The following is a 20,368-nucleotide window of genomic DNA, read 5'->3' on the forward strand; positions in this document are numbered from 1 at the left end:
TTCCGATGCAACTTCCAATTCAACATTGTGCTTTGTATGAGTGTCATGCTCTGCGCTTTCGATAGGTATCGAGCTCTTTGATCGTTAACTTGCGCTAGATGTGGTATCGAGCCAGTCGAGCTCTGAAAATTCATTTCCGATGATCTGGACACGATCGTGAACGTGCATGAACGCGCGGGTACCACACAAAATATAAGCTAAAGCTGTGCAGCAAATTCAGATGTACTAGGTATTGCCGCGAACAAATATTGCTTTGCTAATGGGCGTCGATGACTGCCCAGCCCCCCACCCCCTCTTTTTTTTTGTACATACATGTAAACCGTGATTTCAATTTGACAGCTTTGCTTTGAAGGCGCTTTTAGTGCTATAATGGAAGCGATAGCTTGCTTTTGATGACCTCTGCGCTGTCAGTGCATCAGGACATTGCATTATTGATAAGACAGAATTGTTCACGTCCAGCACCCCTCGCAACGTAAAGCTTTTGAAGATTCTTGCGCTACACTTGCTCATTTTCACGAAAGGGGGTGTTTTTGGAAGAGTTCAAGCACCCTTGACCTAAAGACGCTGATTTCTTCTTATCAGTGCTAGAGTTACTGACTACGCTACCTAAAGGTAGCATATGCAGTAACTAATCAGTGCCTGCCAGCAGCGCACCAATTGAGGGTGTGTTCTGTATAAATTCGTGCAAGAAAAAAATCAGAACTAAACGCACAGTAGAACTTGCTACAACTGAGCTGCAAGTCGGGTTGAACTTTCGATTCAAGTGCGAGCTTTCATTCGACTACATTAAACCCTTTCAGACGCGATCTATGAAGAACTGCCTGTAATTCGTCAGAGTTGCACATTATCTCAAGGGACTCGACGTTGCAACAAAAATATTGTCATGTATGTGCTTTATAGTAACTAATCTTGATTAAACTGCAATTGCATTGAACCTGAAGTCATTCATGTTCTGCTTTTTGCAAAAATAGAATGAAATCTCAGGCTAGAAATGTAGTACTAATTTTTCTTTTTTTGGTTATGATCATTTCGAGCAAAGATAAATTATACTTTATAGGTGACTTGGAAAAAGCAGAACATGAAACATGGTAGTGCCTTCTGCTAATTGACTATATTTAACGGTACACTGCAAAATGAAGTTGAAAACAGATCTATTACACAGGAGGTTCAATTTATCCACTCTTAAATGTATCTTGTTCTTTCTTAGCCACTAGTCAACACGACTAGCAAAAACATGTGATGTAGACAGTTGTATACAAAGCGTCTCAAACAGTTATAGAAAGAATGGTGTGCTAAAAGCTGCAGCAAGACAGAGTATGACTTTGCGAAACTGCAGTCGTAAGTGCCGCCGCTTTAGGTTTACAGGTTGATCCATCCACGGCTTGGATGTAGACCATACTTAGAAACTAACTCGGATGATACCGTTGTCACATGGTGCACTGCTGATCGCAATTAAGCCCAATCAGGGTCAAATTTCTCAACAGTGATTGACTCGTTTCTGCAACTTGCATACAGTAAATAATCACAGTAGAGAAATTCTACCCAGTCAGGTCCCATCGTGATCAAAATTGACAGTATGACACCCATAATACATATTTGTCTGGGAGGCCAACTTTTGGATATACAGGTCTTACTCGAAAAGAAAAACTAGATACATTGTTCGATAGCAGCCTATTAACATGTTGGCTCACGCACTTTTTCAAGCACATTCAAGATGTGGCATGAAACTCTTGCTAAACTCTTCTCACTCAGTTTGTACCAATCAGCTTATTTGCCATGTTATATACAAACAGATGCGGTCTCACCTATAGTGCACACTATGGGCTCACTTTCTTGAGCTAAATTTTCGTGACGTACAGCCTGACACTTAGAAACACCATGTGGCTCTCTTGTTTGCAGTTCATCCGCCTTGGTGCAGTTGGCCCGCCTTGCAAACTCATAAACGGCATTGTGTGTTGCTGCCATGTCTTCCGTTACTTTCTCTCAGTAGCATGAACGAACTATCCGCACCCGTTTTGTCTGCACTACAACGGAGATGCCTCAACTTCAGCCTCTGTTAACCCCCACTGCCTTTCAAGGAACTATGTCAACAATGCCAGCACTATGTGCTGCTGGACCTCATAACATAAGCTTGCTCAGTGGCACAAACTGTCCATATACTTTTGCCCCACAATGCAACTGTGCCATTCTCAGTGGTCCGTATTGGGAAGCACTCCAGATCTACAAACACTATGATGTGCTGTTGGCTGCTAGAAAATGACTCGTTTATAACAGCGGAGTTCTGCACAACATAGAAACGGTTATGAATGTAAAAATGGCCATCCACTCCCATTTGTTGCACAAAGCTACGATAAAATTCATATGGATTTCTCGTAAAGAACAGCATTTTAGTTGGCGAAAAATTTGACATGGTCCACAGTTTGAACTCGAGAACGACTTTTTTTCGGGGTGGTCGCTCTACCATTTAAGCTAACCAGTATGCTAGTAATCAAAGTGCGAGGGCAAATTCAGTTTGAAGCGCATGGACACTGAATATGACAAATGAGTTCTGTGGAAAGCACAGTAGGTATAAGTAGCTTATAACCAGCTGCAAGTAATGTTTTTTCTTTCAAGTTTGATTTTCATAAATAGATATTAACGCAGAATCTTCTGCTAAAAGCTGCTGCACGTTTCCACAGGACCCATTTGCCACATTCTTTGTGCTTTGACTTTTCAACTAATTGGCCCTTACACTGCCCATTGCTAGCCTACTGGCTATCTCAGTTGTAGAGAAACAGCCCTGGAAAGGTGTTGGTTCCAGGCTTGAGCCCAGGAACAGTACGAATTTTTTGTCTTCCTTTCTGAGAAATCAGTATGGATTTCCTGGTAGCCTTGTACAAAACAGGTGGATGGCCATTTTTCAATTCAAAATAACTTGTTCTCTACACAGATGATGTATGCGAACACAACTGTGATGCCTTGAATCATGTCTGGACGAGCTGGGCTTGGAGCATGTAGCCAAATGTGATGGTAGGAGCTCCAAGTGAATGTTCTCAAATGTTCATTGTTCCAGTGCTCCCAGAACGAGGAAAAAGCTGGGACACAGCACTGTGTGCCTTGGCTTCTTTCCTCGCACTGTGGCATAATGAAGTAGTACCAACTAGCCCAGTTCATTGCGCTCTAAAATGTGTTTAGCTACTTGTGATGCCGTTCAGACCAATCTGCTTGGCACATTCACAGGTAGCAATAGAACAGAGGGCTGCCAAGATAGCAAAGCCATAAATGCAAGGCCTGCGCGTGCACATCTGAGCTTGCAGAGATAGTGTCCTGCATAGGTCACTTGCTTGATGAATGTGCAATAAATGCAATTTTTTGGGCAATAAAGGTGTGATGACATATGCAATTTCTACATTTATTTGCTGCAATACAGAAACGTTCTCGATTTGTTCGAGTAGTGATTAGCATTTATGAAAGATAATTAATGCAAGGTCATGCTATATGTATTACTTTCAATTGAAAGACCCTGGGGCACAATCTTGCACTCGCAGGACTTCGCGGCCTTTTGTGTTGCAGTGGCTGCACTTCAGCAGCCTGTAGCAGATACCCAGCTCGCTGTGTCCATGTGACTTCACTCCAGGTCCGAAGTCACGAGCAAGAGAACTGACGATTTTGGCCAGCTGATCGATCCCTTGGCCTCTGTGCACATGGTACCCATCAATTGCTAAGGGCGCACGTCGTGGCTCTTTCGAGGAATTGAGAAACCGATGCTGTAGGAACAAAAAAAATTAGTGCAATTAGGAAAAATGTGATGCATTGAGACAAGAAAGAACTTGCAGATCAACTGAAGTCACTAAACAAAAAGAAAGGGAAGTGAACAACTTGGGACCACAGCCTACAGTTTCATAAGATAATGGAAAAATTTGGCAACATAACGTGTTGCTAGTATGCTGCAATGTGAAAATTTTTCACTGCTAGATGGGGCTCAGCCGGAACTTTTGAAATCAATACACGCTCCTTTGAATGTTTGCATTGCCCCTGTATATGTGGCTTGCACCAATATCACAGCTTGAAATTACATAGCCATTCACCCTGTGTGTCGGAACGGAACTAAAAACAAAAAGATATTTTTGGCCGGAACGAAAACAACAAACGTTATCTATTATTTCGTTCCAGAGTGAAACCAAAATATTTTTTATCAGTTTTCAGTTCCCGGGAAAACTTGGTGACCTGGAACAACCGAGGTCATGCAATGTGAGCAATAATACATATGTCAGGGTATAGTGTTAGCGCTTATCTCATGCAAGAATTCCAAAGTAAAGATGTTCAAATTTTATGAAAAATGAAAAGAGTGGCAACCAGAGCTGTTTATATAAATGCAAGTGGACTTTCGTGTACCAGTCACACTAGTGTGGAGAGGGCATTCTCGGTGCCGAAGTTTGTTTTATCAGAACAGCGGTCTTGCACCCTCGAGGACGGGCTGCTTCTGAGAAAATGCTCACTCCCTTGACACAAAACATAGGACCTGCTCAGAAAATTCATAATTCACTTTTGAGAAATTTAAATACAGTAACTTGGAAGGGTGCTAGTTTTGGGGTTTTGTGTGGCTGGCCCAGAAGCCCCTCAGGGACGAGACCAAGACAGACCAGCAACCATCTTTACTCTGCCGAGCCTCGGCCGCAACTGCCCGCTGCCAGTGGCTGCTGAGTGCGAGCTGCGAGCGCACCATCGCTCATCATTCTCTTCTTCTACGGCCAGCACGCTCGCAGCCACCGCTTCTATACTGCCCCCTCCCCTCCGGTGAAACTGGGCAGGAGGGCGCAGTAGCCGCTATCCTTGGCCACAGCGGACAGCACGTGGCGTGCACGACCACACGTCGGCACGGTTCGTCCACCACGTAACCAAGGTCCCGGTGTTGTCCGTGGCAACTGGGGGCTCCGCATCCATTTTCGGGTTAGCAGTCGTCGTGGCAGCCGCCTTGCTGCCACCGTTTGTGGTTGCCTGCTCTTTCCTGTTGCTGACCTCTGGTTCTTCCTTCCTATAAGTGTATAGAAGCGTATAGACAAGTATAAAAGCGGCGGCTGCAAGCGCGTCGTCCGTAGAAGAAGAAAACGAACAATGGCACGCTCGCAGCTCGCAGTTGTGGCCGAGACTCGGCGGAGTAAAGATGGTTGCTGGTTTGTCTTGGTCTCCTCCCTGACAGGTTTCTGGGCCAGCCACAGCCACGACACCCCACATAGCTCGCGCTAGTCTGTAGCAATTCGTCGTACAGTTACTTGCGCTCCTCTGAAGAATGCAGGAAGAACGTGTTTTACCCATCCCACGTTCTTAAGAGGAGCGCAAGTTTACCACAAATCCTATGTTTTTATCGTTACTTTACCTTCAAATTTTCGCATAAAAATAAGAACCGTTACAAAACATTATTTTCTTTAGTTCCGGAACAGAAACGGAACTTTTTTCGGTGGAACGAAACTAAAACCGAAACGAAAAACATTTCGTTCCGACACCCTGCATCCACCATTGCGATGAATCACTACTGAAAGCTCACCAACCACCACTGAAGCTATAGTGACAGTACTAGAATATGTACCGTACTTACTCGAATCTAGGCCGACACTCGAAATTCGCAAGGCCAGAAAAAAAAAAAACTTAATCATGGTACTCGAATCTAAGCCAACCCCCCACTTTCGCACATTGTTTTTTATAAAAAAACATCAGCTTAGTTCGAGTAAATACGGCACATGCATTTCAAATTCAATTAATGGTTGCCTGCACATTTGTATAATGCCCCAACTGCTTTGACACTTAACGCAAGGAAGCAGCAGCCAACGAAAATAAATATGAATATTTCAGCCTGCCATACATGGAGAACACGTGCAAGCATCCAATGTTCATATGTGAAAGACAACAGTGTTAGAGGAGAGAGCCTGGTGCGGATAATAGAAGAATTTTGACACAGCAAGCCTGTGATGTACACTTCACTACATAGTCAAAAGTCTGATGAAAACTTGTCAGATCAGGAAGGTACCAGATTAACATATTAGAACGCGCCTCAAATTTTTTAAAAGTACATAAAATTGATGCTTCGGGACCACTATGGCCCCATTGCTCACACTAAAAAAAGCATCAGTGGGGCGCCTATGTATAGCCTATGTGCCACAGCGTGCAGGTAGGGCAAATTACCAAATGTACAGCTAGTTCCACATTTTTCCGATTTCATAAAGATTCCATGAGCAAACATGAAGATTACTACTTTGTAGCAGATAGAGTGTATTCAGATAACATCGGTGCATGTCTGTGGACCCCTTTAATTTCGCTGAAAAAAAAAAATATTTTGCTGTATGAGTCCCTAGGGCCACAAAACCAATGTTAGTTTTGCGAAAAAAAAATTTGCCTAAGTCAAAAAAATTTGGACGGAAGTCTTCACTCAGCAGAACTGCTTTTCGCGAATTTCCCGAAAATACGATTTTGACGAGATCCTACAAAGAAATTATTGCAGCTGCGAGTCAATTTTTCTTGGCTTACTGTGAGTAACATGCATTTATAAAATGTTATGTTGCAGTTCTGTTGCCCATAACTTATGCAAAAGAAGTTGCAAATACGGCACCCATTGCTCAATAATGCTCTAATTTCAGATTTTTTCACTCCACGTCTATAATACTCGAAATTTCCCAAATTTTCCAGAGATTTGCCACGCATTAGGTTAACCATTGTGCTAAGTATGATTGCCGAGGATGATGTCAGACGCAAACCATAAATGCATATGGTAAGAAACGTCTCTAAAAATAAAATACTTCGAAATTCAGTTTAAAAAAAAGGCCGTCTTCAATTTTTTTTTAAACTCCCCAGAATTAAAGCCAAGCACGTGCTCTAACTTAATCTCTAAAAACATGTTGCATTATTTTTGTTAGGTAGGAGTTACAAAGCCACCAAAGCGTCCAAATTGACGTCAAGTTCACACACAACCACTTAAGGGGAGATGCGGGTCGAAAAACACGTTTTCTCTAAAAAATTATCGATTTTTTGTTTTCGCCTGTTTTGTTAAGATTAGTACCTCTGCTGTTCTGAAAAAAAAAATCAATGTCGAGACTCAACTGGAAATGCTTTAAAATTGCGTCTAAAGAGCACAAGGTGGCTGTCAAAAGGCCGAAAAAGTGTCATCTTCGAGCACCTTGCCGCTGATAATGCGCCGCCGCTCACCATTGTCGACCGCATGAGGCGAAGAGCCGAGCCTCACTCTTCAAATAACAACAGTTTCCCGCGCTGCTGCAGCGCAAGAAATAATAAAGAGAAGCACGCTTTTGCCGCCTTCTTCGAGCGCCGCGACTGGCTTTAAATCACGTGGTACGGATCGGGAGCCGCCATTGGCCGCTGCGCGCCTGTGTGTGCTGTGAAGCCTACTTGCAGGATCCGTGTCTCGTCGAGCAGCGCAGCTGAACAACGCTTTTCTCGAGTGCTTATCCGTTATGGATGAAGAAAGCCGTAGGAAGCGCGGTCACCGGCCTGTGAAGTTTCACGCGACGCACAAATTTCGAGGACGCCGGCGCAAATCAAAGCCGAACACTCAAACCAAGAAAAGATCGTCTGCTGCCGCAAGGCGTAGTGGCAGTGACGCCGATGCGTCCGACGAGTTTGCCGCGGCATTCGAATATGTGAGTGCCTCCCAGAAAAAGATCGGACTCTTCGAAGACGAAGAAAAATCGCAGGACGACGAGTCTTTGTTGATTGCTGATATGACAGCATTGAACATGTTGGTTTAATCGAGGGCACTCCAGTTTTGAACGTGTTCTGGAAGAGCTTGGCGTGCTCCCGTCTCATGATCTGGTTGCTCTTGGCACATCACGGGACAGCACACGCCAGAAAAAAATGTCTCAAAAACTAACAGGAGAAGCAAGGGCCTGTCGGCGTGCGCTGAAGAAAAAATCTCTTGTCGAGGAGTCAGCTCGAAAGAGCTGTGAGGGCCAAACCTATGGTGCTGGCGCATTTTAATGGCAGTGGCCACTACAAGGAGGATTGTTCTTTCTTGTGTACAAATTTCGTTGCATTCAATGACATCTTTGATAAATAAACATGCAATTTTGACTTTAAAACTCGTTTTTCTCAAAACACAAATTTTGCCATTTTTGTCAATGTGCCCCTCCTTTTTCGGGTACTTCTGGTGCTCAGATCTGCATGAAATTTTTCCCAAAGTTTTTCCAAAGTACGAGAAATGCAAGTATCTTGTTTAAGTTTCGATATTCTTATTATAAAATAAAAAAAAGTTATGTAAACTTTCACTAGGGTAGAAGAAATATGAACTTCCAACGTTAAAATTTTTCACGTCTAGTACATATTTTGTATGGACTTCCTAATTAGTTATTTGCATTCCGCACTTTATTTGAAACATTATGAACTATCAATTGTAAAAAATTATTGAAGTTTAGGTCTGAAAAGAGGGGGGGCAAGATGCTTCAGTTTTTCAATTTGTCATGTTGCAGAACTAAAAGTATGCAACTTGCAAGAAAACTAATTATATATTTGAAATCAGCATAAAAAGTTCTATAAGCAGCTCAAGTTTCATTGCTCTAGGGTGAATATTAAAGAAAAAGTGTCTTCGAGTAGCATCTCCCCTTAAAGGGGTGGTGCCATCAAATTTGTGGCTTGTGCATTCTTTGTTGCAAACATTTCTTATTGATCTTGGAAGCATGAGACACACTCCCAAATTCATGTATTCTCTCGAAACTATTTCACATCGCCTTATTTGTATGAACGACTTTCGGTTTCGGTTTCTGGGCGACAAGTTGGACACCGACATCACCGTGTAGGAAGCTAGAACAAGTGCACCCACAAAGTTGTGACACATGCAGTGCTGCATTGTCTGCTCTCGCACACAGATGCAAGCAACCGTCCGTACGCCTTCAAAACTTGCTAAAATCCTCCATCATCCCCAGATGGTCGGCGAGCTTTCAAGAATGACTGGTAAAACCCGTTTTGTCTACGTAACCCAACAGCAGCACCACATTAGTGAAAAGATGTTGAGTGGAGTTTTGCACAAAACTCTCCACAGAATGGTACTGCACTGTTAAACGGACCGTCTCAAACAAAGGTGAAAACCACCTAACGTTATGGAAATTGCAAGCAGTATTGAATCCATTGCAAGAGACTCTTGTCTGCTGAGACAGTCATTTCATAACAACTGACCTACCTTCATTTTAGAGACTAAAAACATGAATTCACTTCACAAGTGCAACCAGTACTTGCTGGAAGCAATCCGCACTAACCAGCTGCTGAACTCACTGAATATTGGCATGACTCTGCTGCTCACTACCCGAGGCCAGCAAATGCTGCAATGACATTGCTGTGCCTATAGTCGGGTACAACTTTAGAAGACAGGAGAGGCCCCGCCCAGATGACCGAAGCGCAGCAGCCAATTGCCTCCGCGACTAAAGAAATAGTCCTGCTAGGCATGTTAGGCATGTTCTCCGTCGGCGGGGTCACCGGCCGTCCGGCTCATGACGTCACCTGAAGTGCGCGCCTATTAGTGGAGGCTCGTATGCATCCGCCTTTGAGGGGAAAATGCCGCTGCCTTCTAAAGTTGTACCCGACTATAGCTAATGAAAGCTGGGATGTTGAGAGGGTTCTTTCAGCTGAGGTACAGAGTCGTCCACTTCCACCTTAAACACCGCACCGTGCGGCCAGCACTCCGCGGAGCGCCTCTCTTGGTTAGCCGCGCTTGAACTCCTACAACTAAGCAACTCAGCTCCTTTGAGCCCAGTAGCCAGAATGTTCCCGCTGCTCACGCAAATGTTTTTGATCAGCTTCAAAGCTAGGCGCCGCAAAATTGGCGATAAATGCATGGTAAGGTCTGACATAACAGCTTTAAATGTGCGAAAGTTTGGATTGTTACTCGCCTGAAAACAAAAGGATGTGAGCAATTTGCCAATTTCAGAGAAGTTACATTACATTCAGGTGTTATCAGCACTGCTGCCTTCATGCGCTAGCGAATTTAACTCGCCAATACGCCGCCCTAATTTGCTACTCATTTGCAACCATGCTTATTCGTACCATTCATGCAGAAAAATGAAGAAGCATTCTAATAGAGTTTTCAGCTGAACTCATATCACGCAATGAGTTCACCAAAGAAGCGCGCTGACAAATGATTACTTCTGTAAGCAGGCGCTGAATAAAGCTTGACTCCCTTTTTATCGCTAGGTGACCCAAAGCACCGCGTATCGCTTTATATATTTCTTGGCTCAAAACTTTAGCACGAAGCAGAAAGTTTTCCGTGAGCCTTCAATTCACAGCGCAAACTTATATTTTTTTATTGTCGACTTTCTGTCGCCAAACTTTCAGCTGATGAAAACAACCGTGTGAGTAGCGGGAATATTCTAACTGTACGGCACAAAGCATCTGAGTAGCTTAGTTGCGGGAGTGCCAGCCCGGCTTGGCGATCTTACTCATGCACGGGCCAAGGTTTATTACTTTTAAGATCGCATGCAGAAAAAGAAAACAGTAGGTAAAAAAGCAGTGCGGAACGAGGCGCAGTCGCTGCGCTTCTTGATTTCCATGAGATTAAGTTACCTTCATCGAAGAGCAAGCGCGATTGGGCGGAGCCGCTGCGCTTTAGCAGACGACGCGGCGAAGGCACCACCTACAGTTGTCACTGCGCTTGCGTGCCCCAGCCGCCCGCGAGAGATGCTCCGCGGAGCGTTGGCTGCACGGTGCGGTGCTCAAGGTGGAAGTGGATGCCTCTGTACATCCAAAGGTGAGACAGCTCTCGAATGAAGACCAACATGCTGCACATGCAAATGGCAATGTACGTTAACAAGGACGCGTAAAAAATCGGTGATCAGCTTTTTGTGAATTAAATGTGTCTTTTCCTAGATGTTATCAAGGCTCTTTACTGTCCTTTTGACTTATCAATTTGTGTAAATGTATTTCATGTAGAATTTCTAAACTAAACCCCCCCAAAAACATGCAGTTCAATTATGGTTCCACGAAAAATGTGATTTCTCTCAAATTACCAGCTTGAAAAATAGCACCCAATTTTTACCCTCTAATTTGAAAAAATATAAAACACAAAAACAAACCACCGTGGTTATGCAATTTGTGTTAGAATGCTTTGGCTTCCTGTGCGACACAATTTGTACAAACCTCACCACCAGACAGGCATAGATGAGACTCTGGCTAAGAACATGTGCAAGGTTGTAACCAAGCTGATCATTGCGCATCATAGCAACAATAAGGCCGTCGTCATCACCATGACCAAAAATAATGAGCCACCGATCAAGACAACAAATGTGTGTGTGTGTACCTTTCATCACATTTACCACCAATCATGACAAGAAACGAGTTCATACATTTGTTCATATTTGTGTTATGTGCTAGACAGCTTCACTGGTAACCTGCTTTCACAAAATGGAATGGCTCAAAATTTTTATCACAATTTTACGCACCAATTCAGTCATACACACAAGACATTGTAAACAGTGGTAGTTTAGCACAATAGCAATAATACGCCAGCAAACGAGCAAGGCCTTATCTATAAGAAAGCAACATTGTGCTTATAAAGCTCCTGTTGCTGTGGTTCGTGTTTGTGCACTCAGCATGTATACGCACTGCGCATAGCACCACGGCTTTGACACAGGTTGCCAGTTCCCTTAGTCACAGTGATGGCAAAGCTGCCTCTCAGCAATCACTCCTTTTGCCTTATAAAAAGCATAGAATAAAGTGGGGATGCCTAATAATATAGACTGTAATATCAAGCACGAATTATGGTGCATGTAAAGAACAGAAGACTGTACAGCAATCCGAATGGCTCCTTTGCACAGTATGAAGGCCTGTCCACCAGGCGCACAACAAACCGGTTTTTGCAACATTGAAACACATTTTAAAAATGCAAATCCTGTTGAAACTGCAAAAAGTGCGCTAGATTCTATCACTATAATTTACGGTCCTTCCATTTCCACTAGGATATGATAGCACATTCTAGCCAGTTAGTTGTCTGTGTTTCTAACTTAGAATTATTATGTTTAAGCTGTTGCATTAACGTAGACAGAACTTTCAATGGCAAACTTGTAAGGCATATTGGGAAACACCCAATGGCTCTCTATTGATGAATAAAGGCTTTTACAGGGCTCTAAAATTGCCAAAGCTCCGAACGAGTGTGACTATTGGTGTTGAATCCTTCGTCTGAGGCAAGCTTTGAGATTGGGCTAGTTGCTAATCCATCTTCAACAAAAAGGGTAGGAGTGGACAACAGACAAAGAAGGGAACAAAGACAACCGTTCCCTTCTTTGTCTATTGTACACTGCTGCACTGTTTGTTGACGATGAACTTCGTTTGAGGTTTCTAGTCTTACTGATATAAGTCGTATCAAAGTTCATGCGTGGAATTTTGTAGATTACCCCTGGTAACTTTTATTGCTCCAAGAGGTCTTTAACATGTGTGAGCTGTCATGTTACCTAGTTTTTTGGCATCTGGGAAATTCTCACACAATTAGTGTAAAAAAATCTTGCAAGTGACTCGCTTATTCCCTGCACCATGGGATGCCCACATACTTTTGCTGTTCCCGTTTGTCCTCCCAAAGAATCAAAGTGCTTCTTAGACAAATAGTTTCCAGGAGGTTGCCCACAAAATGCGTGAACTGTGACACATCCTACATTAGTGGAACGAAAAGTTCAAACAAACAACAAAACACCATAAAAAGTGCCTTGAGAAAGGCAAGACATGCTCGAACACTGGTGGATAATTATTCATTACTAACCAAGCAATTAATTTGGACACCACTGCTCTAATCGCAATGAAGAAAATCTTTATACATCTGATCTCAAATGTGGTATGTGTGCAACTTACTTTAGCTGTACATGTGTTGACCTACCCAGGATATACACCAGCACCCACTGGCATCAAGGCCATAATAATCACCCTCTTCGCATTCTTTATTGTGAACAAGGGGCCCATAGTGGTTCTGAAACGTTAATTTAATTGTTGCCTTTTCAAAAGGTACCTCACATACATGAACCCATTTCGTCGACAGGTTTTCATTCGTCCACTGAAACAGATCGAGATAGCAGTGACTTGTGGGCTTTCATTTATTCAAGGGTAACAAAAGTTACCTAACAACGTCATTGTGAGTTGGTTGTCACTGAGAAGATGCGGACACTGGCGGCTTTCTGAATTTGGTATCACCACATACTGATGTTTCAGTCAAACATTTCTTTTCCCATGCCTTGAAAACACCGTCTTACTCTATTAGTGGCCTTCGGTGAGAAAGGCTAGGATGCTTGTGTCGCCACCACTGCCATTGTTGATGAACCATTCCACGGACATTGGAATGGTTTATCAAAATTGTCTCTAACATACGAGCCAGCTCATGTGACGGCACATGCAAGCCATGTATTCTCAAATGCCTCTACTAAAAATGGCACCACGTTGCCTCACTCCGCTAAATCTAAATACTGAAAAGCATCCTCACTGTCCATGTATGTCACAGTCTTAATGAAAGGGCATTAAATTTCAAGGCCTTGTTTTCCACTGTGTATAATGGCCACATGCAAGATCACTAAAAGGTGTGCACGTGCTTAACGTGCATTGCCACCTTCATTTCGGTATTTTCCCTGTATCTCAACATCGTGTGAACGCCTTGTCAATAACAACAGTCAGGTATTTCAGATGAACGCATATACACGGGAGAAAATTGCTAGGAGCACTTACAACTACTTACAACTAAGTTTTAAAATTCGTTAGAATGCGGTGCGGACGGTACGCATCTACATACCGCTTTAATCGGGTCTGTTGGCAGTGCAGGTTTACCGTGCAGCAATACGGATATGCCATATCGTCGTGGTCGGCATGTCAGTATTTTAACCCGCAAGACCTCTACCGCATCACTTTACCGCAAGCAATGAGCAACTAGCGCGGCTAAAAAAAAAAGCTGCGTGCCGACCACGACGGTACGGCATTTCCCTCAGCGGCGCGCACCAGTATGTCAGCGTAAACTTACCTCGGCGTTCAAGATTCGAACACACGGCAGGCGTTTCAGCGTAGCCGTCAGCTTGCGGTTCAGCAAGCGCGTTTTCTTGATCTGGCGCTCCGCATCGGCGTCTTCAGAGCTGGAGTAACGTGGCAGCACTTTGAAGACGTATACACCACGGGGGCCACATCGTGCTGCAGTTGCAGAACTAACTTCTAAAACGTAAAGAAAATACAACCTTCAGTGACTGATGCCAAGCATCTCACAATTTCAGAATACGTACCCCTATATTGTCGCATATATCTTGAGGGTCCGCGTTGGCACTGCAAACGTCGTTACCACCAACGTACAAAACGACAGTCTAGGCGCTGAAAGTGCATCGCAGAGACGGCCTCAGCCATTCGCACAGCGTCAAAACCACCAAAACTAAATGCGCAGGTCTCGACGGATGTTTTCAAGTGAAGGCGACTCCTGCACATGAATTTAACCAGGCTGTCGCCTATCACCACACCGCGCAAAGAAGGCATAACTCAAACAAGGCCGGCGACTGCGGTGAGGGGTACCGAGTAGAACATAGGCAAGTAAGGGCTGGGGACAAGGCCGAGGAATCGTCGGATCTTTCCCTAGCTACAACAGTACCTGTCTAGGGGCAGGGAGTACCTCCCTATGATAACGTCAGATCCGGTTTCGCGCCAAACCGGGAGAGCCCCGACTCCGGGGATACGCTTTCGTTTGTGTGGCTTGCGTGGTGAGTGTTGGCAGCAGGGTTGCCAGGTTGGGCTATAAATAGCCAAATTGGGCTACTTTTTTTTCGAGTTGGCGGGATTTTTCATCTTTGGCTATTTGGCTATATTTGGGCTATTTTCTGGCTTCGTTCAAAAAACTCGTATTTCATTGTCTTTTCTACCCCTTGGTGGTTGATGACCGGGCAGAGCGATATAAGCAAGAAAAAAAGCAATGCGTGTTTTACACCTAAAGAAAAAAAGGAAGAAAAGGACGAGGGGAGGGGGTGCTGGGGTCGTTGTGCATCTTGTCCCTCTCTCGGAAAGGATGAAGCGGGAACGAAATGTGCGACCCGCGGGCTTTCAGTAGTCGTGTTGTGTGTTTCTCTGAGCCGTGCCCCCACAACGAGAAGCACTTCCTTTTTTTTTCTTATCTTTACTGAACCATAGTAGCGACGGCCCCACGACATAGTTACGGGGGGTGCGGGTGCAAGGGAGGGAAGCGTGAGTCCTTTTGTCGATGCATCGGGACAGCGCACAGCTTGCTCCTCGCTGGGGAGGGAACAAGAGGGCCTTTTCGAGCGTGCGTGAGTGTCAAATCCTAGTTTTGTGGACAACAAAAAGGAAGGACTTTCTTTACCGGAAACTGACTATGACATTGTGGCCCCAGTTAAAAGAAAACAAATAAATCAACAAACACTACCAACAACAAGACAGAAGACACGAATACCCGTGCATTCTCAAGCAAGCAGCGTGTGTAATTGCGTGCAAATGGGCGGCTCACTGCAAAAGAGCGCCTTTTCTCTGCCCACGCCTTTTGTATCTTTTGACCATCGCCGACGCCGCGGAAGGACGACAATGCAAGACCGTGCAACCTGTTGCGGGCTGGGTAAACTTAAGTGCCACCTTCCTAGCCGACAGCACGCATACAACTTTAGAGGCATGCACACATGTTGGAACATTTGTGTAGTGCACAAGCGACGGTTCTTTTACTTGCGCTTAGAAGAAGTGTTAGCATATGTGTGGCCACCCACAGAGGATGGAAGCGAGACCATTTCTATGTGTGTGTATGGGGCGGTCTGCCTCTGCTTGTAATTAAACGACTCTCAATGGCCGCACCGTCTTCCGATAGCTCCACCTTTCTAGCGAAAGCGTGCATACGAGGCATGCACACATGTTGGAACATTTGTGTAGTGCACAAGCGACGGTTCTTTCACTTGCGCTTAGAAGTGTTAGCGTATGTGTGGCCACCCAGAGAGGATAGAAGCGAGACCATTTCTATGTGTGCACATGGGGGGGGGGGGGTCTTAACTAAAGCAACGTTTAAGTGCCTCCATATTCGCACCACCTCTGTAGAGTGTACTAGAACTTCTAGTACACTCTAACCTCTGCTTGTAATTAAACGACTCTCAATGGCCGCACCGTCTTCCGATAGCGCCACCTTTCTAGCCGAAAGCGTGCATACGAGGCATGCGCACATATTGAAACATTTGTGTAGTGCACAAGCGACGCGGTTCTTTCTCTAGCGCTTGGAAGAAGTGTTTGCATATGTGTGGCCACCCAGAAAGGATGGAAGTGAGACCATTTCGACGTGTGGGTGGGGTGTCCTAACCAAAGCAACGTTTAAATGCCACTCGACAAGTTTTTCATGTAACCATATTTTTTTCCCTTGCACTTGTTTACATGCTTGATCTCTTTCTTAATACATTGTACATTCAGTTTTTTCATGTACAAACTCGCTCTGTGTCAGTAAATAATAAATAAAAACGTTTTGTCTGGATTTATTGTCTTTGGCTATTTTGGGCTATTTTTATGGGCTACGTTTGGCTACTTTTGGGCTATTAATGCGCCATAATTTGGCGGGTTGTTCTTCGAGTACCTGGCAACCCTGGTTGGCAGAGGAGGCACACTGCTGTACTGATGTTGATATTGAGCGTGAACTGTGTGCATTAACGAGAACTGTGTGTGTTGTAGAAGTCGTAGCAAATCGTTGCCGCTTTTGTTGCGATGTCCTCCGGTTCAGTGGACCACTGCCAAATCTATAAGCAATGATAACGAGCTGTACGAGCATGAGATAAAGGCCATGTGTTACGTGATTTGTGAAATGTGTCTGCTTGACGCACAGCTTGTACTGTGGCGTACGTGTATGTGTGGTAAGTGCGTGCTCTGCGTGGCCCGTTTGTGTGGCTTGCGTGGTGGGTGCTGGCAGGGGAGGCACGGCACTACGCACCACTACGCACTACTGTACTGGTGTTGATATTGAGCGTGAACTGTGCGCATTAACGAGAACCACCTCTGACCGTAGGGACGTGATCGCGTTGTGTATGTTGTAGAAGTCGTAGCAAGTCGTTGCCGCTTTCGTTCCTGCGATGTCCCCCTGTTCAGTGGACCATTGCCAAATCTATGAGATATGATAACGAGCTGTACGAGTATGAGATAAAGGCCATGAGTTACGTGATTTGTGAATGTCTGTCTGACGCACAGCTTGTACTGTGGCGGACATGTATGTGTGGTAAGTGCGTGCTTTGCGTGGATCGATCGCTTACAGTTGGAAAGTCATTTGGGCGAAGTGTACTTGAACCATCACTTTTATTTAACGGTGCGTCTAGGGTTACGTCCAGACGTAACTGTAGCCGTCGCTATCGTTACGCCCAGACGTAACTGTCCACGGTGCAATTCTGCCTCCGTGGTTAGGCGTCCTATGCGCAGACTAAAACAACTCCTTGCTGTTTTTAATCTACTGTCCCTGAGAATATTTGACGTAAGTTAGGGGTGGTCACCTTGTGGTCGGTGTGAAAGGTTAGACGTTTACACCTATCCACTGTAACTGTAACGTTCAGCACGGCCGCTCGCTGAATTAAGCGGCCATACATTCAGTATCACTGTCGTATCACCGATTTACCAGCATCACTTATGTATTGAGACGTGCGTGGTTTGTTTTGCCGGACTGTTTCGCGTATCAGCAGCTCTGTTGTCGAGACAGACCGGCTGACGCACTTTAGGAAGACGTTAATTTCGGCCTCCGCCGGAGCCACGCTGCCTTCAGCCATCGTCTCGGGTGCTGCCTTTTCCTTAGCTTCGTTGAGGCGGTCAACCTCAGTTTGGGGCAATCACGGTTAGTGAAATAAAAGTGAAATAACTGCAGGTCTCCATCGAACTTGATGTAAGTGCGGTTTGCGTGCCCGTGTTGATGTATCACACATCCACTAGGGTTACGTCCATACAATAACAATCGGTACAGCTGCCCCGCGTGTGTACACATAAATGTCGTCTTTAGAAAGCCTCCTTCCGTCCAGTTATGTTGGTGCGGCCTACTTGGCCTACTCGCAACACATTGTTGCGAGATTGGGCTCACCGTCGCGGCGTTAGCAGTGTATGGATGGGCGGTCGGCGGCACATATCCAATTAAGTGTTGCACATATCCAAGAAAGCGCGTTGACTACAGCCCAATGGTGGTATATACGCCCTCCATTGCCACATTAATGCACGAAGCCGTCCTAACGTTCCTATTACGTGTGTGAGAAGTGCAATCCGCCAATCAATGGGGTACTGGCCTTCGGCGACAGTCGTGTTTTCCACTGTGCTCGATGTTTTGCTTAGGTTGTGTTCTGCCCATACTACAATATAAATGGTGTTGTGCGACTGAACCAATATACTTCTTGCTGTAGCGGCTACAAAAAAAAAAAAGCCTGTATTTCTGTGTAATTATAGTTGAAGTGGAACTCTGTGCACTCTGCTTTTCTGTTTGCATGATTCCGTGTACCTCTCTAGAAGTGCGTGACTTGAGGTCTTTTTACTGCTAACCGGCCTTTGCAGACTATAGTTCATGCTTGGTATCACAAGGATTTCTAAATCGCCAACACTTCACGAGATTGCGAACAGTCATTTACGAAAAGTCCTTAAAACACAGTTCTCTCCCGACTGACTGGAAAATGGCATCGGTTGCTCAATCTGGCCCGCGCAACGTTAGCAATAACTACCGCCCCATTTCACTCACTTCTGTGTGCTGCAAAATTCTTGAACACGTTTTATATACCGCCATTGTTAAGCATATAGATAGTAATTCTTTATTGAACTCAAACCAGCACGGATTTAGACATGAACTATCGTGCGTCACACAACTGGTAGAGTTCACACATGTTTTAGCAGCAGCACTGGACGATAACTCTTCGGTTGATTGTATTTTCCTCGACTTTCAGAAGGCGTTCGACACCGTTTCGCACTACTTATTACTGCAAAAACTGTCCAGCTTTGACATTAATCCCCAAGTTATTGCATGGGTTGCTGAATATTTACGTGAGAGGCGACAATGCGCAGTTGTAAACGGCGAACAGTCTGCAATAACTGATGTTACGTCAGGGGTGCCTCAGGGATCAGTACTGGGACCCCTTCTTTTCTTACTTTATATCAATGAGATTAACGAAAACGTACAATATCATATTAGGCTATTTGCAGATGACTGCATATTATACCGCAAAATTACCTCTGAAACTGACTGATCTGTGATCCAAAACGACTTATATGTGCGATACACGCATGGTGTGAGCGATGGGAAATGAAACTGAAGCTTAAGAAAACGGTGTGCATGAGGTTCACCAGAAAAAAAAAAAGTCCAGGTGAATTCGAATACACAATAAACTGCTCACCGGTAAAAATGGTGTGCGAATACAAATACCTAGGCGTTTACTTTTGCCCCTCTTTATCATGGAGTCGGCATGTGGATTATACCGTAGGTAAAGCTTGTCGGAGTTTGGGATTTTTGCGACGAAATACACGTGCATTTCCACAGCAAACCCTGGAGTTATTATATAAAACATACGTAAGATCAGTGCTGGAATACGCGTGCTGCGTGTGGGACCCTTCAACAGCATCAAACAAAGAAAGATTAGAAAAAGTTCAGTCCAAGGCGGCAAGATATGTGCTTAATATACCCATGTATGACAGACAGTTTAGTTCAACGGAATCTAAGGCGATGATTAAAATGGAAGTCTCTGCAGCATGCGAAGAGCGTCATTTCGACTGAAGCTATTACACAGCATATATCATTTTCATACTCGAATTCCCCGTGACGTATACATTAACCGGCCTCACTACACATCAGCACGCAAAGATCACGAACACAATTAAGATAAGAGAATATAAATGCAATACATCGTCCTTCAGCAACTCATTTTTCCCCAGAACTATCAGTCAGTGGAATCGACTTCCTTCCACAATTGTAGGAATTTCGTCTAATGACACATTCTTTTCTGCAATAAAAATGATTGAATCTTTTGACCACTGAGCCTTAAAAGAAATCATGCGTACGCCTGGTAATCACCATGATCTATACTGTATCCCATTTGTAAACTCTGTTGTTTTCTTTTAGTGCTTCCTTTGCATCTTGTGCTGTACTATATATTTACCACTGCCGCGCTTTGTTGTAATTACTGTTCGCACTGCCATTAACTATTATCACTGTGCTTTCTGTTTATTTTAGATTGTTTTCCCAATGTATACGGCATTTTTGATGTAGCTGTGTTCGACGCAGCTGTGTACGTTTGTGTCGGCGTAGAATAATCTACATTTTCATTTGCACCTGCAACTTTCATGCTTGTTCTTCTTCTGTACCCCCCCCCCCCCCACACACACACTGTACGTAATGCCTGTATGGGCGCTATGGGTATTAAATAAATAAAATAAAATAATAATTGTGTCTCAAAAATTCTGCATTCAC

The 20,368-nt window shown here is 44.4% G+C and overlaps 1 protein-coding gene across 2 annotated transcripts; it reads right to left on the bottom strand.

Annotated features, from left to right (window-relative positions):
- Positions 1 to 2,746: 2,746 nt before the first annotated feature.
- Positions 2,747 to 14,477, bottom strand: LOC125756489 (uncharacterized). 2 transcript variants are annotated; one of them, XR_007414544.1, is made up of 4 exons: positions 14,214 to 14,477; positions 13,961 to 14,145; positions 10,537 to 10,751; positions 2,747 to 3,746 (listed from the first exon to the last, which is right to left on the bottom strand). XR_007414544.1 is itself a non-coding variant. In XM_049411332.1 (3 exons), exons 1-3 carry the CDS (start codon positions 14,227 to 14,229, stop codon positions 3,489 to 3,491), a joined length of 459 nt encoding a protein of 152 aa, XP_049267289.1. In that variant the 5' UTR covers positions 14,230 to 14,477; the 3' UTR covers positions 3,215 to 3,488. The 2 variants fall into 2 exon arrangements, 1 of the variants encoding a protein (XP_049267289.1); XM_049411332.1 differs by lacking the exon at positions 10,537 to 10,751 and having other exon boundaries at positions 3,215 to 3,746.
- Between the last annotated feature and the right edge of the window lie 5,891 nt (positions 14,478 to 20,368).

Source organism: Rhipicephalus sanguineus, unplaced genomic scaffold, assembly GCF_013339695.2.
Source record: "Rhipicephalus sanguineus isolate Rsan-2018 unplaced genomic scaffold, BIME_Rsan_1.4 Seq1041, whole genome shotgun sequence".
NCBI classification, from domain to species: Eukaryota; Metazoa; Arthropoda; class Arachnida; order Ixodida; family Ixodidae; genus Rhipicephalus; species Rhipicephalus sanguineus.

Coding starts and splice junctions, on each gene's coding strand:
- LOC125756489 (XM_049411332.1), bottom strand. Junction 3,747..13,960: donor TTCGAATCTTGAACGCCGAG/GTAAGTTTACGC, acceptor TTGTTCCTACAG/CATCGGTTTCTCAATTCCTC.